The sequence below is a fragment of the Schistocerca serialis genome, chromosome 4 (assembly GCF_023864345.2).
Source record: "Schistocerca serialis cubense isolate TAMUIC-IGC-003099 chromosome 4, iqSchSeri2.2, whole genome shotgun sequence".
Lineage (NCBI taxonomy): Eukaryota > Metazoa > Arthropoda > Insecta > Orthoptera > Acrididae > Schistocerca > Schistocerca serialis.
The window spans coordinates 125,824,487-125,844,447 of NC_064641.1; the positions used below are offsets into that span (position 1 = coordinate 125,824,487).

At 39.6% G+C, this 19,961-nt stretch overlaps 1 protein-coding gene across 1 annotated transcript in view; it reads right to left on the reverse strand.

Moving 5' to 3' along the window:
• LOC126473927 (DNA polymerase subunit gamma-1, mitochondrial) overlaps positions 1 to 19,961 on the reverse strand; it is a 152,826-nt gene that overhangs the window by 91,601 nt on the left and 41,264 nt on the right. Inside the window, 2 exon segments of the mRNA XM_050101285.1 lie at positions 4,311 to 4,560; positions 17,801 to 18,256. Coding sequence (XP_049957242.1) covers positions 4,311 to 4,560; positions 17,801 to 18,256 — 706 coding nt within the window.

Genomic DNA, 19,961 nt, shown 5'->3' on the forward strand with positions numbered 1-19,961 from the left:
ATATTGGAATAAGAGAAGTGAAAGAGTGGTTGGTGGGCTGGGGGGGGGGGGGGAGGGTGAAAGGTACAAGGTACAAGTTCATGTGGCAGAGGAAGATACAAAGAATAACACACAAAAATATGGAAGAGTGATGCAGGAAGCATGATCAATATGGGACATGAGATGCAGTACCAGCACAGTCATGTAGCTGTGTGTTAAGTGCCGACAAGACAGCTGATACAGTGTGGCTCTTAAGTCAGTGTGTGTAGTATGGTTTGAACAGAGCAACATGTAAAACACAGGAAAGAAGAGAAAGGAAAGGATGGACACTGAGTGCAGTAATGCAAAGAAAAGTAACAAATGAAAATAGTACTGGATTATTGGATGTAAGAAAAGCCATTAGGCAAAATCAAACAATGAAAAATCCAAGCTGGAATAATGACAATATTATGAAAAGGACTGACTGCTACTCACCTACGCAATTATCCTCATTCATCCCTGCTCTACCCTTGCTCCAAACCCGTTGCCTCATGGCTCATATCCCCATAACAGTCCTAGATGCAAGAACTGTCCCATACATCCTCCCTTCACCACATACTCCAGTCCAGTCACAAGCATCACCTATCCCATCAAAGGCAGAGCTATGTGTGAAAGCAGTCAAGTGATCTACAAGCTAAGCTGGAACTGCAGTGCTGTGTTCTTACATGGGCATGACAACCAGCAAGCTGTCTCTCCACTTGAATAGCCACTGACAAACTGTAGCCAAGAGACAGCTGGAACATCCGGTTACTGAGCACACTGTCCAACACGATGTGGTTTACTTCAATGACTGCTTCATAGCCTGCACCATCTGGATCCCTCCTAGCAAAGTGAGAACTCCTCCTGCAATAGATCCCACGTTCCCATAACCCCCCTGGCCTCAAGCTTTGTTGCGCAGAGTCTTCATCCACCTATCCCCTTCCCTGCTCCCACTCCAGCGCCATACAGGCTTCAGTTCTACCAAACAACCCACAGCCTTTTTATTTCTCCCCACTTCCAACATCCCCCCCCCCCCCCCTTCACCTTACTCCTGCTGTCTAACCACCCGACTGCACCTAGCTGCCTTACCCTCTCCCCACCTCTTCCCTGTATGCTCCTACAAGCAGCACTTTACCATCCACCACCCCTCTATCCTGCTATCCTTTCCCCCACCACCCAGTTGTGTCTACTTTTGGTGGGACACTCACTTATGTAGGTGTCTTTTTGTTGTGTCTGTCTGCGTCTCAACAGCTTCACTATATGGTGAGTGGTAATCTATCCTTTTCATAATATTAAAACTAGTTTGGAATTTTGGATGTTCATTATTTATTAGAGTTTCACAATAGTGACGATAACATTCTCCTCAGGGGAAGGACCTGTAGTGTAAGATATTACTTCAGTAAAGTGACATGTTGTAAAAGCATTTACCAAACTGACGAATGATGACTGCCACCATAAGAAGTGTACAGGGTGGCAGCCAGTCAAGGAATATTTTAGGGAACTGCTTAAAAAATTTATTCCAAAGGCCCAGTCATATCTTAACAAGTTTTCTCCCAGAGCATCTTCAGCTGTGCCTATGCGACAAGTTGCCTGTCTTCCAGAACCGAGACAGTTCTCTCCAGTTAAAGCTGCTGACAAGAGACGCCTTGAGCCCTCTACTGAAGTTGCTAGCAAACTCATGCCATCAGTTTTAGCCAATAGCGTGTGTGGGATACAGGTCATGTGTGTGGACAATGGAGCATTCTGCAGTGCAGAACACATTTGCCTCTCTCTCTTGTGATCTAGACCTTGAGCAGAACGGATGTCTTTTTGGGAGGCACAGCCTCTGGCTCTGCATTCCATGACTGGCCACCACAATCATTTAACATGAACTGCCTCCCCTTCCGTTGTCCATTTTAATTAGTTGCTCGACCTTCTAGACTGGCCTAAACCTGGTCACTTCCAATCCTAGGCGTACCCCTTGTATACCATACACTGAAATATATTCTCTTCATTTTACCTAATTTCCTGTTCCATCATTTAACGGTAGCCCTGGATACCCACTCACAAGTCCTGACTGCTCGACCTCCTGTACACTGTCGTCGTACACCATATGTAACAACCTTCTTCCCCCTTCCCTGCCCACGAACATAAGATTAAGCAATGATTTGGTATGGCATTTTATTTATGTGCATGTATTCTGGAAGACAAGGGCAATGTACCTGTTAGCTACATTGACGATAAAAATCTTATTACAGTGATCCCTGCGGCTTGGGCTATTTATTCTGTGTCATCGGGTCCTGCCTTGGAGATATGATGTGAGGCATGGAAGAAGAATGGCTGTGACAGTCACAATGACATCACAGGGACAAGTGAAGAACTGCTACCTGTATATTCAAGTGGTATCTGTTAACTATGACAGACAGTTTTTGACATAAGCTGTATTAATATATCTATGATATTCTGGATAACGAGCCAACTTTGTCGTGTAAGATCATTGTAAATGAGAGCACAACACGACATGTTTTTCATGAGACACATTGCATTTATTTAGAAAATTTGGATGTTGGACTGTGTTCTTAACCTTCAGGAATAACCACAGCACTTTAAGAAATTAAGTCTAATCGAGAGAGACTGGCAAATATGAAGAAATAAAAAAGTGAGTAAAGTAGGATAATAGGAATCGTACCTCCTGAGCAGACTTTACCTTACCCAGTCAATATCATGATAAAGAAACAGCAGAACACTGGTCTACACTCGCACCATATGTTGCCTCTAGACGAAAAATTCTAGAATAGTATCTTGCTTGAGCAACAATGTCGTCAGTGAATCAGTCTGGATTCTAGAAGAGTTGTTCTATTGAGAATTCCATTCACATAATATAGCCAATGTAGTCTGGGAACATTGTTCTGATGGGGCAGAAATATGTACAGGTTCTCCAATCCTCAGATTCACTATTGTTCCTCATTTATCGTATGTAAATGATCTCTAATATACAACAAGCAAAATTATTTCTTTTTGCAGATGATACTAGCATACACACATAAACAGAAGAAACAGTAAATAATGTTCTTAAAAGTATCATTGACTGGCTTTCTGCAAATGGTCTCACCCTCAATTTTAAAAAGACACAACATATTCAATTCTGCACATCTAGGGGTACTACACCAATGATGACTATAACACATGGTGAGGAAACAATAAATGGGGTCTTTATACTGATGAGAATTTAAACTGGAAACAGCACATTTTGGAACTTCTAAAACAATGTAGTTTAGCTACATTTGCACTTAAAATTATTGCAAATCTTGGAGAGGAAAAAATCAAAGGAAGTCTTCATCGTGCAGAAATGTGCTGTAAGAGTAATATGTGGTGCACATCCATGATCATCTTGTAGTCCTCTGTTTAAGAAGTTGGGCAATCTGACTACTGCTTCACAGTATATTTATTCCCTCATGAAGTTTGTTGTAAATAATTCACTGTAGTTCAAAAGGAACAATGATGTACATAATTATAATGCCAGAAGGAAAAATGACATTCATTACTCCACATAAAAGGGTGCACAACACTGCAAGAAGAATTTCTGATAATTTACCCAGGGATATAAAATGTCTGACAGGTAGCAAAGTGAAATTTGAAAACAAACTAAACAAGTTTCTCCTTAACAACTCCTTCTATTCTGTAGAAGAATTTCTATTACCGTTCTGTGCAAAAGTTGGTAGGTATGAATTACTAGCTCACATCTCTAGATTAAAAAAAAAAAAAACTACTTTATAAATGTTCAGCCTGTAGCCATATTTAAAAATTTAAGTTGTGATGTGTATGCAAAATGACTTATTCCACATTTTGATTCATCATGCAAATGATCCATGGAACATGAAACTAACTAACATTAGGGCTTCATTCATTGCACACCTTCAAAGGGGATAACTGTTCCTGTTCCTTTATGCCACTCTGCTCAATTGGCTGCTAGTGTACTTTACAGACATATCCTTCAAGGACTGCTTCTGCCCTTTAATGTATAATGTGGTTCTTTCACATCCCTGGAGACCCTTCTTCATAATGAAAAATACCGTGTGTGTGTGTGTGTGTGTGTGTGTATAAAATAGGGGGCACATCCCAGTTAAATCTCTGTGATACTTAGAATATAAAGCTGCTTAGTGGTGTGAGTACATATTATTCCACAAATTACAATGCGAGTACATCACCTGCCTAGCCAATGGTAATGACCATGCAGAAATACAGCAAATTAACTACTGTATTTCTTCCTTTGGTTTACTGTGTGAAATTGTTAGAACGTGTAGCTACACAACCTCAACACACAACTTACTAACATGATCTGCTTGAGGCAGGAGGAAGCCCCAACCATAGCCTCTCAGAAAGTGAAGAGGGTATCCCTCCCAACTCAGCCGTAAGAGTTTTGGTGTGATCTGCATCCCGGTGGTGAGGAGCTGGGGTCCTGGGCACCAGTCTTCAGAATCTATGTTGCGGGAGCAGAGCTTCCGGTACCAGGCGGGATACCCGGGCATGTGAGGTGGACGGGCGGGAAGCCTCGCTGCTGTTTCCTTAGCTAGCCTTTCAAACCTGTTGGCAAATTCTTCATAAGAAAATCATAGTTATAACAGAAAACTATCACCACAGATATCCAGATTTCCTCTGACAATGAAAGCAAGACAACTGCAGAAATACCAACAAATAGTTTCCCAAATATGCAATAAAAAGATAATACGGTTTACAGTAGATTACAAATTTATCAACTTTCACATTTAGTAAGGAATTTCATATTCTTATTATTACAGGTATCCTGTTTCCAACCATGAACACTGTGGTGTAATCGTTTCCACTTGAAGTTAACTAATTCATGGCCTAAAGGATATGAAGATATTGTAATTGCATTACCGTGCAACAAGAACCAATGATCTAGTCAGCTCTGTAGATCAATTTTCGCAATTCTGAGAAAATGGTTTGTTTAGCTTAAATGTCCATAACTCAAAAGTTATTAATTAGTTAAGATGTGACTTCTAGACATCACCCATTTTTATATCTTGTAATATTTCAAAATTTTGTTCTGATAATACTCAAGCCCAAATTTTCCAAACACAGTGATTTTCTTAGATTTTCCACATTTTGATTTTTAAAGGAAGCATTCAAAGTTGAAACTTTTGTTAAATGAATTATAAATTTTGGGTGTCTTAAAAGCTGAGGAATTTTCGATGGGCATCATTGCAATATCAAAAAATAGTAACTTACGTTTCTGTAAAACCCAAGGCTGCAAAACATTAGGTATATGAAGCAAATGGGTTTAGAAATCCAGGCTGGTTTTCTCTATAATTTCTCTCTTTTGTACCATTAATTAATGTAGCATTTTCTTGTAAACTAAAAACCATAAAGTGATGCATTACCCTTAAGCATAAGGTTATACATAGCCACACATGAGCCCAAAATGAGACAGTCAACTGTGAATTCATGAGAGCACTGACTATGGCGAAAGCCTATGTAAAGTGTATTGCACAGTGCTACTGTCTTATAACATTCTTGTATTGATCAAATGGACTGGCTACAAATCTGGCAGCATGCATCTGGAGAGCTTCTATGTCTTCTTTTGTAATATGGTGAGGATCCCAAACACTGTACCAGCACTCAAGAATGTGTATCAAAAATGTTCTGTATGCAATGCCTTTAATTACATGCACTGTTCTATTCTTTATCAGAATTCTCCCAATAAACTGTAGTTGACCATTTGCCTCACCTAAAACTTGTTCCGCAGCTTTTCATCAAGGTATTTAAACGAAGTGGCCAAGTAAAGCAGTTTACAATTAATATTGGATTCCAATACTACTGACACACATCTCCCATTCATTCACATTAACTTACCTTTCTACACATTTGAGGCAACATGTATTCAGTGCACAAAATAGAAATTCTGCCACAGTTAGCTTGAATCACCCTACAGTCACTCAACAATGATTACTTTCCACACACAACAGAACCATCAGTAAAGATTCTCAGAATGTTGACCACTCTAAGACCCCCTACACACAGGTGATTTGACTACACGACTTGCTGTGCACATGCTGCTCCCCAGGGCTAGTCATGGCGACTCGGCCATGTTTGATCCTTCCACATGTGGCAGTCTCGTAAGACAACTACAGAGAGAAGGGGTAAACAGCTGCTGCCTCGACAGGTATCTGCATTTGTATGTCAGCGCTTCATTATTGTTCAATGATATAATTTTCCTGGGTTGGTTTAAAGATTTTTGTTTTTCTTTTGCACTGCAAAAATGACTTTCATTGTGGAACTTTTCATCATTGCAGTAGAAAGTTATCCTGTAATTTGGGAATCGGGAAAGAAGAATTATAGCAGTAAGATTTAATGCCTAAGAAGAGAAACAATTTGTTATGTTCTTCAAAAATAAAACTGTGTACAAAATAAATTCTCATGTATTATTTTGTGTATTGTATGAATATAATAGGAAGAAACATTCCACGTGGGGAAAGTGTATATATAAAGTGTCTGTATATGTGTGGATGGATATGTGTGTGTGTGCGCGAGTGTATACCTGTCCTTTTTTCCCCCTAAGGTAAGTCTTTCCACTCCCGGGATTGGAATGACTCCTTACCCTCTCCCTTAAAACCCACATCCTTTCGTCTTTCCCTCTCCTTCCCTCTTTCCTGATGAAGCAACCTCGGGTTGCGAAAGCTTGAAATTTGTGTGTGTGTTTGTGTGTTTTTTACTGTGTCTATCTGCCAGCGCTTTCTCGTTTGGTAAGCCACAGCATCTTTGCTTTTTATATATATTTTGTGTATTATTAAAATACACTTTACATCATGTTCATTTGCAAAGGGATCCCCATCAGTGCTAACAAAATAATCTGCAAATTTGTCTTGTATATTCACAGCACAGCAGCTTTGTGTAGGTTTGATGCTTCATATGTCTTCTAGGCCAACTATTGTTAAAGTTTCATCCAAGTTGAATCCACCTCTTTTGTGACAAGAGTTGCACAGAATGCAGCGTACTTCAGTTATTATTACTGTACGGAAATCCTCCTTCACATTTTTATGATGAAGTATTTACATTTTGTCGTCAATTTGTGACTGGGTTGCACAAGTGTACAGCTCTTGCCGCAGAGCCTCAGCTAAGTGGTTCATATGTGTGTCCAGTAATTCAGTTGCATGATTCGATCACATAATTGTGCATTGCATCGATTGAACTATGTGGCTGAATCACCACGTCTACATAGCCAGTGTGAGAGCAGCCTAATGGAACTCAGTAGCTGAAAAATAATACGGAAACACTGTCAGAAATGCATGCTTGAACATAAATGCGAATCCTAGCCAAGCCTGCATGTTGTGCTGTTGCATTTGACCACGAACTGCAGCCGTGCAATGTCCTCAACATGTTGCAAGCATGAGTCGTGGTCAGAACAGGGGGTGTTCTGTGGTGTTGTGAGTGCATTATGTCGAAGCCAACTGAATTCGAACACAGGCAAATTGCTCATGCTCGTATGGCAAGTCCTTCAGCAACTAAGGTAGTTGAAGTGTCTCTTGTTTCAAGAGGCACCACAGGAAAGATTTATATTGCATGCCAGGAAACTGGAAAAACATCATACACTAAGTTACAGCATGGACCAAACTGTGTGCTGAATGATCTTGGTAAACAGCCACTGCAAAGGACAGTGGTGAAAAATAAGTGGACAACAGATGCAAAAAACACTGCAGAACTGAATCTCATAATTGTGAATCCTGTCAGCAACAAAACAACACGAAAGGAGTTACAGAAACTGGGAAATGCAAGGTGAACTGGAATTCCAAAACCACTCATCAGTGATTCAAATGCCCATAACAGGAAAACGTGACGCCAAGCCATAAAACCTGGAACATGGAGCAATGGAAGAAAGTCATTTGGTCAGATGCATCTTGTTTCACACTGTTCCCAATTTCTGGCCAAGTTTACACACCAAGAGTGAAATGTGGTGGGGGTTCGGTGATAATTTGGGCAGCCATACTGTGGTATTCCATGCATCCCATTTGTGATATGCAAGGTCGTATTACTACTAAGGTTTACGTGACCATTTATGCTGATCAGGCCCATCCCACAGTACAATGTTTGTCCCCCAATAGCGACACAGCGTTACAAGGCGATTGCACCTCTGTTCACACAACTTGCATTGTCCAGTACTGGTTTTGAGAGCATGATGATGAACTGCCACATTTCACCCGGCTACCCCAGTCACCAGCTCTCAATATTACTGAGCCTTTGTTGTCTACTTTGAAGAGAAGAACACATGATCACTACCCACCTCTATCACTGTTACCTGAAAGTGCAACAATTTTGCAAGAAGAATGGTATAAGATTTCTGTGGCAAAAAACACATGATCTGCATTTATGCATTCAGATATGATTGGAAGCTGTTGTGAATGCTAGTGATTTTCCTAAACCATATTAGGCACTGTGATGTGTTTTGTTTTTTGGTATTTCCATATTTTTGTGCACCTCTGTACATGGAAAACAGGAGCAGTGAAGTCACATTTCCCAGGGGTGTTTTTGACATTACCTTAATCTCTAAAGAACACTTGCTATTCAGGTCAACGTACTGGGTACTATAACTTAAACAGTATTTGAGTTAATCACATATTCTTTGGGCTCAGACATTTTCCAACTGTCTCCAGTTTAGCACAATTGAAAACTCATTACATTCAAGCTACAAATATACTCAAGAACCTTCATCAGATTGAAATTACAGATATTGGTCTATAACTTTGTGCATACATCCTTTTGTCCTTGTTACATGCAGGAGGAACTTGTACTTTTTTCCATTGACTTGGGACTGTTTGCTGTCCTAAGTATATTACCTCATAATAACGTAACTCAAAACTTCAACTAATTAAGAACAGAATACTACCACATAAAAGAAAAAACAAGACAAGGAATTTATCAATATTGCTGAATACCTAACTGATTCAGTTTACATTTCAAGGTAAGTGCTGCAGTACAGCCACAAACCATTTCTCATATTATCCAGTATGGGTCAGATAAAACATTTCCATATGCAATGATATGTTCACACCAGGAGTCCCACGATGTACGTTAAAGTGAGCCTGATAAGAACACAGGCTCACTGAGAGTTAGTCAGCAGAAAGACTGCAACAGAAGCAAAAGGTTGTAACACTAAGACTAAATCAGAGATGTGGTTGCAGCCAAATTAAGCAATGAAACTGTAAAAAACAGTAACTCTGATCCTGGCCACACTAAGAAACTTGTTCTTGCATTACATAACAGAACATTAAGCTTGATCATGCTATTAGTAATGGTGCAAGGAGTGAAGGGCTAAAAAAGTAATCAAAGTAATAAATGTTCTTTGCATTAAAGGAGTATCTACATTTCCGTGGCTAAAAAAGGAAATTCTCTTAGGTGCAATGAACCCACATAAAGATTAGCCTCTCCGTTCAAATTGCTACTTTCGTACAAAATCTGATTTAGTTTCCAGATTTCAGTTTTAATATCCTACAAACCAAAATTTCATGTTAAAAACAAAATAAAATAAAAATGTCTACAATATTCAATGAGCCTTTAAAAGCCAACTGTTTTGTTTTGGAAGCAAAGACTCCTGCTGCTGTTGCTACCACTACTCACAATTTTTATGTAAGCATTGTATGGCACTATTTGAAGACATTATCTTCATTTTAAAATACAACATAGCACACTGTAACACATGAAACATTACCAGACCTTTTGTTTTTGTAATGATATGAGACTTTTGCAGTACACTGAATATGCAAAAACACAAAAAATAGTACCACTTTTCAGTAGACTCATGAAAGTGGTTACTTTCTTAAACACACTGAGCACTGTTGAGATATAACTACGAACTGGAACATTTTGTGTTTTATGTGGACACCTATTAATATTAAAATTGACATATAGAGCTCACAAATACCTAAATTTTTTGCTCAATCGAAGCTGAAATTGCATCGTAAGTTTGCAGTCGCATTAATGTGAATGCATCTGTGATCAAGATATGTTTTCATTATCATGACACCAACATAAAACCTACATTCTCAATAATATGTTCCAAGAAAGGAAATTTCATATCCTAACTTCAGAAAATAGTATTTTGGTAAGTTGTTGTTGTTGTGGTCTTCAGTCCTGAGACTGGTTTGATGCAGCTCTCCATGCTACTCTATCCTGTGCAAGCTTTTTCATCTCCCAGTACCTACTGCAACCTACATCCTTCTGAATCTGCTTAGTGTATTCATCTCTTGGTCTCCCTCTACGATTTTTACCCTCCACGCTGCCCTCCAATACTAAATTGGTGATCCCTTGATGCCTCCGAACATGTCCTACCAACCGATCCCTTCTTCTGGTCAAGCTGTGCCACAAACTTCTCTTCTCCCCAATCCTATTCAATACTTCCTCATTAGTTACGTGATCTACCCATCTAATCTTCAGCATTCTTCTGTAGCACCACATTTCGAAAGCTTCTATTCTCTTCTTGTCCAAACTATTTATCGTCCATGTTTCACATCCATACATGGCTACACTCCATACGAATACTTTCAGAAATGACTTCCTGACACTTAAATCAATACTGGATGTTAACAAATTTCTCTTCTTCAGCAACGCTTTCCTTGCCATTGCCAGTCTACATTTTATATCCTCTCTACTTCGACCATCATCAGTTATTTTGCTCCCCAAATAGCAAAACTCCTTTACTACTTTAAGTGCCTCATTTCCTAATCTAATTCCCTCAGCATCACCCGACTTAATTAGACTACATTCCATTATCCTTGTTTTGCTTTTGTTGATGTTCATCTTATATCCTCCTTTCAAGACACTGTCCATTCCATTCAACTGCTCTTCCAAGTCCTTTGCTGTCTCTGACAGAATTACAATGTCATCGGCGAACCTCAAAGTTTTTATTTCTTCTCCATGAATTTTAATACCTACTCCGAATTTTTCTTTTGTTTCCTTTACTGCTTGCTCAATATACAGATTGAACAACATCGGGGAGAGGCTACAACCCTGTCTTACTCCCTTCCCAACCACTGCTTCCCTTTCATGTCCCTCGACTCTTATAACTGCCATCTGGTTTCTGTACAAATTGTAAATAGCCTTTCGCTCCCTGTATTTTACCCCTGCCACCTTTAGAATTTGAAAGAGAGTATTCCAGTCAACATTGTCAAAAGCTTTCTCTAAGTCTACAAATGCTAGAAACGTAGGTTTGCCTTTCCTTAATCTTTCTTCCAAGATAAGTCGTAAGGTCAGTATTGCCTCACGTGTTCCAGTGTTTCTACGGAATCCAAACTGATCTTCCCCGAGGTTGGCTTCTACTAGTTTTTCCATTCGTCTGTAAAGAATTCGTGTTAGTATTTTGCAGCTGTGACTTATTAAACTGATAGTTCGGTAATTTTCACATCTGTCAACACCTGCTTTCTTTGGGATTGGAATTATTATATTCTTCTTGAAGTCTGAGGGTATTTCGCCTGTTTCATACATCTTGCTCACCAGATGGTAGAGTTTTGTCAGGACTGGCTCTCCCACGGCCGTCAGTAGTTCCAATGGAATATTGTCTACTCCGGGGGCCTTGTTTCGACTCAGGTCTTTCAGTGCTCTGTCAAACTCTTCACGCAGTATCGTATCTCCCATTTCATCTTCATCTACATCCTCTTCCATTTCCATAATATTGTCCTCAAGTACATCGCCCTTGTATAGACCCTCTATATACTCCTTCCACCTTTCTGCTTTCCCTTCTTTGCTTAGAACTGGGTTTCCATCTGAGCTCTTGATATTCATACCAGTCGTTCTCTTATCTCCAAAGGTCTCTTTAATTTTCCTGTAGGCGGTATCTATCTTACCCCTAGTGAGATAGGCCTCTACATCCTTACATTTGTCCTCTAGCCATTCCTGCTTAGCCATTTTGCACTTCCTGTCGATCTCATTTTTGAGATGTTTGTATTCCTTTTTGCCTGTTTCACTTACTGCATTTTTATATTTTCTCCTTTCATCAATTAAATTCAATATTTCTTCTGTTACCCAAGGATTTCTATTAGCCCTCGTCTTTTTACCTACTTGATCCTCTGCTGCCTTCACTACTTCATCCCTCAAAGCTACCCATTCTTCTTCTACTGTATTTATTTCCCCCATTCCTGTCAATTGCTCCCTTATGCTCTCCCTGAATCTCTGTACAACCTCTGGTTCTTTCAGTTTATCCAGGTCCCATCTCCTTAAATTCCCACCTTCTTGCAGTTTCTTCAGTTTTAATCTACAGGTCATAACCAATAGATTGTGGTCAGAGTCCATATCTGCCCCTGGAAATGTCTTACAATTTAAGACCTGGTTCCTAAATCTCTGTCTTACCATTATATAATCTATCTGATACCTTTTAGTATCTCCAGGGTTCTTCCATGTATACAACCTTCTTTCATGATTCTTAAACCAAGTGTTAGTTATGATTATGTTGTGCTCTGTGCAAAATTCTACCAGGCGGCTTCCTCTTTCATTTCTGTCCCCCAATCCATATTCACCTACTATGTTTCCTTCTCTCCCTTTTCCTACACTCGAATTCCAGTCACCCATGACTATTAAATTTTCGTCTCCCTTCACAATCTGAATAATTTCTTTTATTTCATCATACATTTCTTCAATTTCTTCGTCATCTGCAGAGCTAGTTGGCATATAAACTTGTACTACTGTAGTAGGTGTGGGCTTCGTATCTATCTTGGCCACAATAATGCGTTCACTATGCTGTTTGTAGTAGCTTACCCGCATTCCTATTTTCCTATTCATTATTAAACCTACTCCTGCATTCCCCCTATTTGATTTTGTGTTTATAACCCTGTAGTCACCTGACCAGAAGTCTTGTTCCTCCTGCCACCGAACTTCACTAATTCCCACTATATCTAACTTCAACCTATCCATTTCCCTTTTTAAATTTTCTAACCTACCTGCCCGATTAAGGGATCTGACATTCCACGTTCCGATCCGTAGAACAGTTTTCTTTCTCCTGATAACGACATCCTCTTGAGTAGTCCCCGCCCGGAGATCCGAATGGGGGACTATTTTACCTCCGGAATATTTTACCCAAGAGGACGCCATCATCATGTAATCATACAGTAAAGCTGCATGCCCTCGGGAAAAATTTTGGTAAGTAAGGCATAATTAATTAATGGGTAATTGATTGATTCATCAGTTTCTGCAGATCACTTTGTGAATGAGAACTTTCAGATGTGGGACAAGTTAAAATATGCACAAACAAAGTGAAGCAGCTATTACAAACTGCATTAACAAGCAAGTACTGTTGTGTAATAATTTTAAATTGTTCTCGAGTGTTCTGCTAGGTTGAATCATTGGTTCACCAAAAACGTTTGGCAATGTGACTTCCTGTTATCTTCAGCTGAGGAATGATGAGCTAGTCATCTATTGTGTCATTTGCATTCTTATTAGGACCATGCTCTGGAGACTAAAGTTCTGCTACACGATCACTGGTTCATATTTCGCTTCGTACTGTGCCCACAGTATGCCAAGTGCTGGATTCAACGCTTTGCTATGGGAAAATCACGGTCTTTGTTTATAAGGTTCTGTTGACATCAGATTTCTACTGCTTCTTTAAGCACACTACTCCTAAAAGTAGTATTTTTTTTTAGTACCTTCAGAGCATGGCCTCATTTCTCCACAATGTCACCAATTGTTTGTGGGCAGGAGTACTGATGATAGGAATATAAAAGCATGGCACAGTGGATCAGCCCATCATTCTTCAACAGCTGCAAGTCTTGCTGTTGAAAATATCTGCAGAAGCAAATGATCCAACCAAGAAGAATACTCAAGAAGAATTTAAAATGTATTTGTCATGAAAATCTCAGGTAACATTATGTTGAACTGCTATAAACAAACCTGTTTAACATAATCAACAATAATATTTAGTCATAAAATCCAGATTTCTGCTGTAGCATTTTTTATAGCAGCAATTTGCATATTATCACATAATGTCTCTAAGAGATATTTTCAATGCTGTGGGTCCATTGAATCATAAATAATATTTGGATTCAGACATACAAATTACAGGTAACATTGATGTCCATTCCAAATAAGCTTTAACTTCTCCAGTACATCGACAGCTGATAGATTTACTGTTTTTCCTTCCTCAAAATAACTGTGTTTCTGCTTTACCTGTACATATTAGCCACAATTATCAATGTGCTCCGATAACACTAGTCATAATTGGTTGATTTAACGCTTCACAGAAGCAGCCTGCAGTGTCTTAGTAAGATACAGGAAATGCCAATGGGGTAATTTTTCTTGTTTGAGTCTACTGAAACTGAGTTCGTAAGAATATATATTACTTTCTCTGTAGAGAAGCATTTATGTAAACCAACCTGAGCTGCAGTTAAAATTTAATGATTAGAAACGTGGTTCAATAATCTGTTGTAAGCTAACTTCTCAAAATTTTTTAAGAACACAGGAAGGTGTTCCAACTAGGAATTCAGGAAAGACATGGTTATAAAAAAGATTCAATTTACTGGGTCATGGAGTGACTTCAACAAGTATACTATAAAAGCAGCTTACACACATCTCAAACGCATTCTGCGACTGAGATTCATGCATGCCCTTATAGAGATGCTATCCATATCAGTTGTCACTGGCATAGTGCCATGCATGCACAGTGGACCTGGTGATGGCAGTTGGTGATAAGGCTGCCCCTGGCAGCCACCTCCAGTGGTTGCAGGTACGCCATTTCAATTCTTGCACACTCGGCTCTTGGCATAGTGGGCCTTCTTATTTCCACTGTGAGCAGTAGGTATAGTAACCAGTGGGTTACTAGACTTCTCCTTCCTTGCGTGGGAAAGACCAGGCATTGCCATCCACAATGCTGGGACTGAAGATATATCCCAGCATTCATGGTGGTGCAGTGGGCGGAAACCACAGGCACCAGAATTTCCTGACCCGCTCAGACCGACACACATGTACGAAAGTGAGAGGGACATGGGCACACCACTGTCTGTGCATCCCAGGATGACTGGTGGACAGGACTGGTGGCAGGGGGAGGGGGGGATATTATATTGTCTGAGAGTATAGTGAATTGACAGTTGCATTAGCACTAGGCACACGAGCAATTCAGTACAGAGCAGGGGAGAACATAGGAGGGTTCTGAGACAGACAGTTGAGTCAGCCCCTGTGTTGACTCGTAGGATCAGTGGCTTATCCACCACCCGCATTTCAATGGAAAATTTGTTCTTACCTACAGATAATGATGAACCCATTGACTAAACTGTGTAAATATCGACATCCATTGGTTCTTGCAATGACTTGTGGGGCAGACAGAGATCAACATACCACTGCTACATTTTTTTTTCTTTTTTTTTTTTATGGCAAGACATCCTACACTTGCTGTATGAAACAAGAGGGGAATGAAGCAAGCAGCGTTCACCGTTCCTGCTGCCAACAACATGTTTGTCTGTGTCAGCCTGGTCGGCTTGTTTGTACTGCGGCTACCTCCTCTCTTCCCCCAGCATGCTAAGCTCCACGCGCTGGGGCTGCAAACTGACAACAACAGTAACAGTGACATCACTCCAAGCTCCTAATTGGCAGCCCATGAAACCTCAAATGACTGCACAGCATTCAGAACCTCTTCTAACATACAGTCCTCAAACTGAAGGGCACACTGACGCACCTTATTTGGAGCCATACGAATAATCTCATCTCTGACCATAGTGTCCACATAAGACTCCTGAGAGCTATTATGATGATGTGACACTTATGACTGAGGCCACGCAGCTCAGTCACCTTAGGTCAATACAACTGTTGCAGCTGTCTGTGACATTGGTAGAATTCAACATGCACAGCGACCATTTGTGTAAGCTTGTGATGATAGGAGGACAGCAAACAACACGGTCATCAAAAGAAGGTGACACTGATTCTTGCAGAGGAGCTAACTGCCACAGTAAACAATACATCCACTCCACAATAAGAAAAGAACCTTACAGACTTACCACATAGACCATCTGGAATGTAAAAAAATGTTGGTGAAGCCACTTCTCATAAAAATCCCAGTCTTCTGTGGGTTCAGCATGGGGATTGAAAAGGGGGGGGGGGGGGGGACGTTAAAAACCAGCAGATGAGCTTGGATGAGAACAGCCAACAATTATTCCAATGTGGCTGTACGCACCTGTTGTTAAAGTAGAAGTGACTGGAGGCCTTCATGAAGAGACGAATGACAGAAAAACCACAGAATCTGACTTATATGAAAATCTGACCCTTGACGTCACCATTTGGAGGTATTCTAACAAGGAACATGAGGGAACACACACTTGTAAAACAGGTACAATTTATTGACTCATCGAGTGATGTACACAAAAATACAATGGAAGTATTTTACATTTTTTTAACATGTCTAACAACTGAGGGCCCGGAGGCCCGTGCATCCCCTTATAAAGATGCTATCCACATCAGGTATTGCTAATGTAGAGCTGTGCACACAAGATGGACCTGGTGATGGTAGTAGGTGACATGGCTGCCTCGAGTAGCTGCAGGTGTGATGTCTGAACATCGGCGTGCATTATGCTTGCGATAGAAGCCTGACTTACACCCTTTGTGAGTGGTATAAATAGTAACTGGCGGGTTACTACAGAATGTGGATGATAGGTCAAATTTTGTAATACAAAACTGTTATGATTTAAATCATGTAGGAAAACACTATGCTTAACTTATGTTAACAATCAGATGAGTCACTATGTTAGATTCAGCATAAGCAAACCAAACGGCTGGAATACTGCACAATTCCTTGTCTACAATATAATGGTGGACAGAAAAGAGTGTGAGTTTCACATCACGTTCAAATTATGTTTCAATGTTTTTTAATGTTTCTTTCATCATCATCAAGAATGTTACCAAATATCTTTTGGCTTTCTTTCTCGAGTGTTCTCACTCTAACAAACAGTGATTTGTACCAGATACGGGGTTATAAAATAAATTTTCTCTTAACAGTGCTCCATCTAAGGGATATTGAACTCTCTTAACAACAGTGTGCTGTGAAATGGCAGTAGTTTTGAGATTCATGTGATGATAGAAAATAGGACTTCTTACAGGGTAAACTGGACATTTACTCCATAACTTCGACTGAAAAACAAGCAGGGACAAAAGCAAAAGGTAATTCACAGTAGATGGTTACACAAGATTTTCAAACCTGATGCAAAAGGAGATCAAACAAGTCAGGAGGAGAAGGAAAATTATCATAGTTCCTGCCACACCAGGCCCATTAGAAACAGGGGATTGGCTTTGTGAAGCATGGTAGGCAGATAGAGCCATTCTGCTATTTAAAGAAACCACGGGCAACACAAATCAGTATGGTTAGATTGGGTCTGCAATATTACGGCAGGTGATTGTAAATTAACTGAGATGTGAAGATAAATTCTAATTTAAGGTGAACATTTAATCAAGGCTATGTAGCCTCCAATGGTGCACATGCGATAAAATGGTAGCTGCAGTGAAAGGCAAAAAGAGAAGTCCTGTAACAATTACATGAGCTGCTTTACCTAATGATATGACAAACCTGTTATCAATTACCAACAATACTTCTAAGATACATTGCTCACTAATCTACTAGTTACAACTGTAATGGAGCTGCCTCTCTTTTCCTCCCTTGGTTTGTTTAACCGATCTTTCAGAAAGATGTCCTGAAGAAAACAATCTCAACATGACTATAATGAGATGGCCATATATTATGACAGAACTGTTGATACACAGTGTAATGTGCAAACTAAATTTAAATTATGACTAAATTCAAGGATAGCAAACTTTTTTCCCTGCAAAAAATTGAATGGATACTTACCTAACAATAAAGCTCTCCTCCTCTTCATCCTTCTCTCCCTCTCCACTATTGCTCTGCTGTGCCTTCTCTTTCTGTAATTCTGGTATCCTCATATCATCATCTTGCTGTACAGGTGTTCCATTCTCCCTACTCTTTCGAGACTTCTTTGTTTGCTGTTTCAACTTGAGCTCTTGCAGTGACCAGTCCTGATCCCACATCCAGGTGTCACTCTGATATGCATCATTGTGCATGAGTTCACATGCAGTGTTGGCGCACTTTGCAAGTAAGAACTGAATCTCAGAATCCAATTCTTCAAAAGTTGCATCAGCTTCCATGATGTAACGATTCCATGAGTCATCAACAGGTAAAAAAGCTGTGCCCAGTTCCAGCATGCCAGCAAGGGTAACTGGGTGAGGAAATCTTTCCAAGAAGAGTGGTAGAAGTTGTTCCAGTACTGACAAAGTGGCCAACACATCACTGCAAATGGAAGAAAGTGTTAGTGTTATTGACACGGTGTATGTAACAAATATGCAGCTGTTCATCAGATTACAGTTTTCAACTATTACCTTTAAAACCTAAGCCTGAAGAGTCTACTGAAACAATTAATTAGTGCAGGAAATGAACAAATTCAAATTTATAAATAACATAAAACACTGGATTTTCTTCCTTTCCCCAATGTCCAGTAACTCTCGTACATTTCCTTCTCTTCTCACAGGTAATATAATACATACTACCACAACTACAACTATTCATCAGTTTTACAGTAACTATTGAAAATTTAAGTAAATAAAGATACAACAAGTTTTAATTGCCAATAAGTGTAGATACAGACACAGACAAAACATTCTACGAATGTCAGGTTTCATAACTAGAGATTTTTTTCATTCAGCAAAAAGAGAGGATACGATTATTGGAGTTTTCTAAGTAATTTGAGGATAAAGTACAAAATCAAAGTCAGCTTGCCATGTAGAAACATCAATTGAAGAGAAAAGTGAAATGAACAATAGAACACATACAATATATCAAATTTGAGAACCATAGTGGTTAGTGGTGACACAGATGGCAGTAAAATATAAGAATAGCACACAGTAAAAATATCACAAAGATGAGATGAAAATGAGGAATGAGAGAAAGAAGAGAGAAAGGAAGGGAGATTAAAGTTTAACATCCCATTGATGGGAAGTCATAACAGATGCATTCTTCTTTAGTTTTGGACAGGATGGAGAAAGCACTATCCATGGGTGTTTTCAAAAGAACTATTCCAGTATTTGCCTTAAACAATTCAAGGAAAGTAAGGAAAACATAAATCTAGATGATCAGACAAGTATCTGAACCATCTTCCTCCGATATGTGAATCCAGCACCTTACCATAAAAGAGAAAGAGGGTAAAGAGTGAAAAGCAGCCAAAAAAAGAAAATAAAAAATAGTAAATATAAAAGAGATGTGAAAACAGAAAACTAAAAAAACAGAATACAGTGGAAGCAACAGTAGCTAGAAGAGCACAGGAGGCAACAAGAAGACAATAAGTGATCAACTGAAGGTGAGGCCAGCTGGGAAGCATGAATCAAGCTCGCACTGTACAGAAAGCGTCTAATTACAAATATCTTCTCAGTGTAGGCAGGAACAATTCAAAATCACCCATAAACTGAAGTAGGGAATAGCAAACCTTCTTGTAATATGGACTCACAGCATGTATCAATTGTCTGTACTGCAGGTCAGCACTTACCTGTAGGAGGTAAAGTGTGTGGTACTGCCAACAGACATGCATGTATTTGTAAGTGCCACAATTCCTAACTTTCTGAAAGTATTATTATTTGTTTACAGGGTGTCATTTTCCATTTGTGGCTATAGAAGTTTCTATTCTGCCGTTAGAATTTTCGCATTACGCAATTGTCAAGCAAAAATATTTGATGCCACCTAATGCCACAGATAGGTTGCGTGGGTATTCTTACTTCTTGTTGTTGTTGTTGTGGTCTTCAGTCCTGAGACTGGTTTGATGCAGCTCTCCATACTACTCTATCCTGTGCAAGCTTCTTCATCTCCCAGTACCTACTGCAACCTACATCCTTCTGAATCTGTTTAGTGTATTCATCTCTCGGTCTCCCTCTACGATTTTTACCCTCCACGCTGCCCTCCAATACTAAATTGGTGATCCCTTGATGCCTCAGAACATGTCCAACCA